This window comes from Helobdella robusta (assembly GCF_000326865.2).
Source record: "Helobdella robusta unplaced genomic scaffold HELROscaffold_105, whole genome shotgun sequence".
NCBI classification, from domain to species: domain Eukaryota; kingdom Metazoa; phylum Annelida; class Clitellata; order Rhynchobdellida; family Glossiphoniidae; genus Helobdella; species Helobdella robusta.
In genome coordinates, this window is record NW_008703595.1 from 229,469 (window position 1) to 232,226 (window position 2,758).

Here is a 2,758-nt window from a genome sequence, read left to right on the forward strand (position 1 = left end):
ACACATCATCATCATCAACACAACATCGTCATCATTACCACCAAGATCAACATCTACATCTACAAAATGATAATGCTGATGAAAAAAATTTCCAACAACCAAAGATCATAAACAAGTGTTGCCAACAAACATGGCGACCGACAATATCATCTCAACAATTTTATTTTCAACATCAGCCCAATTATTGCCCAACTTACTGGAAATTCATTAAGAATTCTATTATTAACAAACTACTAAATGACAAAAATAATAATCACATTTATCATGAAATGAACGAAAACAACAACACTCCCAACCGCAACAATAACAATCACAACAACAACAACACAAACGACATCCCAAGCAGCGATGACATTCACAACAACATCAGCAACGTCACCGATGACGACGACAAAACCAATCTAAGTCTGTTGAGCAACAACAACAAAAACAATAACAACAGTAATAACAACAACAACAACAACATCAGCAACAAAAACAGCAACGACAACGATATTTTTAACGAACAAAGATTGCTCTGCGACCACATTCTCTCGTCAACAACTGCAGACAACTGCTGGAAAAAGTTCACAATTGATGACATCATTAACAGTAACATCAACAATAATTTCTACGACATTAACAACAACAACAACAATAAAGACAACAACAACAGCAACAAAAACAACAAATTCAATAGAAACACCAATAACATCATCACAAATTTTGCCACATCACATAACCAAAATAGCTACTACAACAACATAACTAGTCTTAACAACATTGAAAACAGCAACACTAACAACATCATCAACAACAATAGCAACATCAACAACAACAGCAACATCAACAACAACAACATCATCAACACAAATTCCCAACAAACACCTGCCATAAACAGTACGATTAATAACGCCAACAACAAAATTATCGTGAAGCAAAACATCAAAAACCTCAAAAATATAAACAATGTCAGCAACATTAAAAACACTGACAACAACCACAACAACAACATCGCTGACATAGACAACACCCAAAGTGGAGATAGAATAAAATTCCGCCAGTGCACATGTGAACATTGTGGAAAGAAGTTTGGTCGACCATGGCTTCTTCAAGGTCATTTGAGGACACACTCTGGTATTGATGCTTGTAAATTCGTTGTTGTTGTTGTTTATGTTGTTGTTTATGTTGTTGTTGCTTATGTTTTTGTTTACTTTTTGACGGTTCTTTCATAGGTTAGACCAAACAGTAAGTGCTGCTACAAAAGGCATGCCTCAAAATATAATTTAAATATTTGAGCTAATTAGAAAAGTATTCAGACTCTATTGGGAGGGTTACATTTTTGAAATAGCACTCATGAATGTTGAAATTGGACTACTAATGGCTTACCTATTACATATCTAACTTGTAAACTGAGTTGACTTACATTTAATTAATTAAGAAACATTTTTGATAATTTATTTTCTATTGGAATAAATCATTTTTTTTATTTTTAAAAATAAAACTCCGACAGGGGAACGACCTTTCAAGTGTCAAATTTGTGGAAGGTGTTTTGCAGACCGGTCAAACTTGAGAGCGCACGGACAGACGCATGAACTCGTCAAAAAGTACAAATGTTCCCAGTGTACTAAATCCTTCTCCAGACTCTCCCTACTCACAAAACATAAGTCTTCGTCCGGGTGCGAATGATAAGTACATGCGTACCTACCTACTGCCATCTGTTATGATAATGTGATGTTATAATTCCATAGTGGAAAATTGCAAATTAAAAAAAATTTTCAACTTTTTTTAACCAGTTTTAGTTAAATGTAACATTTAACAAGTTCTTTAGGTATGTTACTTTAGACAAAAATCTTTGTTAGCTGGAAATTTTTTAAAAACCTTTTTTTCCTAATTTCCAATTAAAGTAAGTTTTAGAAGATAAAATGGGACGATAGCATGACAGAATATGTCGTATTGGATATTTTCGGGATTCAGTTATCTATCCGTTTCCTTTCAGTTATTTCATTAACCTTGGTACAACGGCTTATTTTTACATGACGTATATTTCAATTAAATATAACAATGTTATCGTCTGATGAGTTTTAACAAAATTTATAAAAAAAATTGATTTTTTTTTATTTAAAAAATCCAGTTTTATCAAAAAAGAAGTTTAGCATTATTTGTCTTGTTCTTCGTTATTAATTAAATGTTATAAAAATTGGCTTGATTTAGCTTTTGAAAATAACGATAAATAACGATAAAAATTATCGATAATGGACAATAGCGACGAAAATAATTATATAACGATTATAACGATTTACAGCATTATGACATATTAACTAACCAAGCAGGAATCACTAGTTGTTAAGTAAAGTAAATAAAATCAAACGAGACGAAATTTGATCCAGTAACAAAAATTTCTAGACTAATAAAGTCCACAGTTGACCAGAGTAAAAGTTTCAACAATTTAAGGTAGCTGACCAAGTGAATGACCAAAAGATTTTTTCATTTAAAAAGAACCTTAAACAAGAGCTTGCTAACAAAGCATGTAATATATCTTCGTTACGTATGAAGTTTCATGAAGTTTTGTCACTATCGAGATAGTTTGATTGATTAATGATGAGTCAAGAATTTTTGAAGTTAATTTTGAAAATCAATCTGTCTTCTCTGATTTAACTTTTTGTTTTGTTTTAATTATAACATAGAAATATCAAAATGTGTTTTGGAAACGAATTTATAAAAATCACTCACAATTATTGCTTGTGCTGGTAGAAACGTCATTCACTCTCCTTTTAAA

At 31.5% G+C, this 2,758-nt stretch overlaps 1 protein-coding gene across 1 annotated transcript; it reads left to right on the forward strand.

Moving 5' to 3' along the window:
* Positions 1-1,043: 1,043 nt before the first annotated feature.
* On the forward strand, positions 1,044-1,668 carry HELRODRAFT_91569 (hypothetical protein; the record flags this gene model as incomplete). Its single annotated transcript, XM_009012404.1, has 2 exons — positions 1,044-1,116; positions 1,493-1,668. Coding segments are annotated over 2 exons (249 nt in total), but the record flags the coding sequence as incomplete, so codon positions are not given.
* Between the last annotated feature and the right edge of the window lie 1,090 nt (positions 1,669-2,758).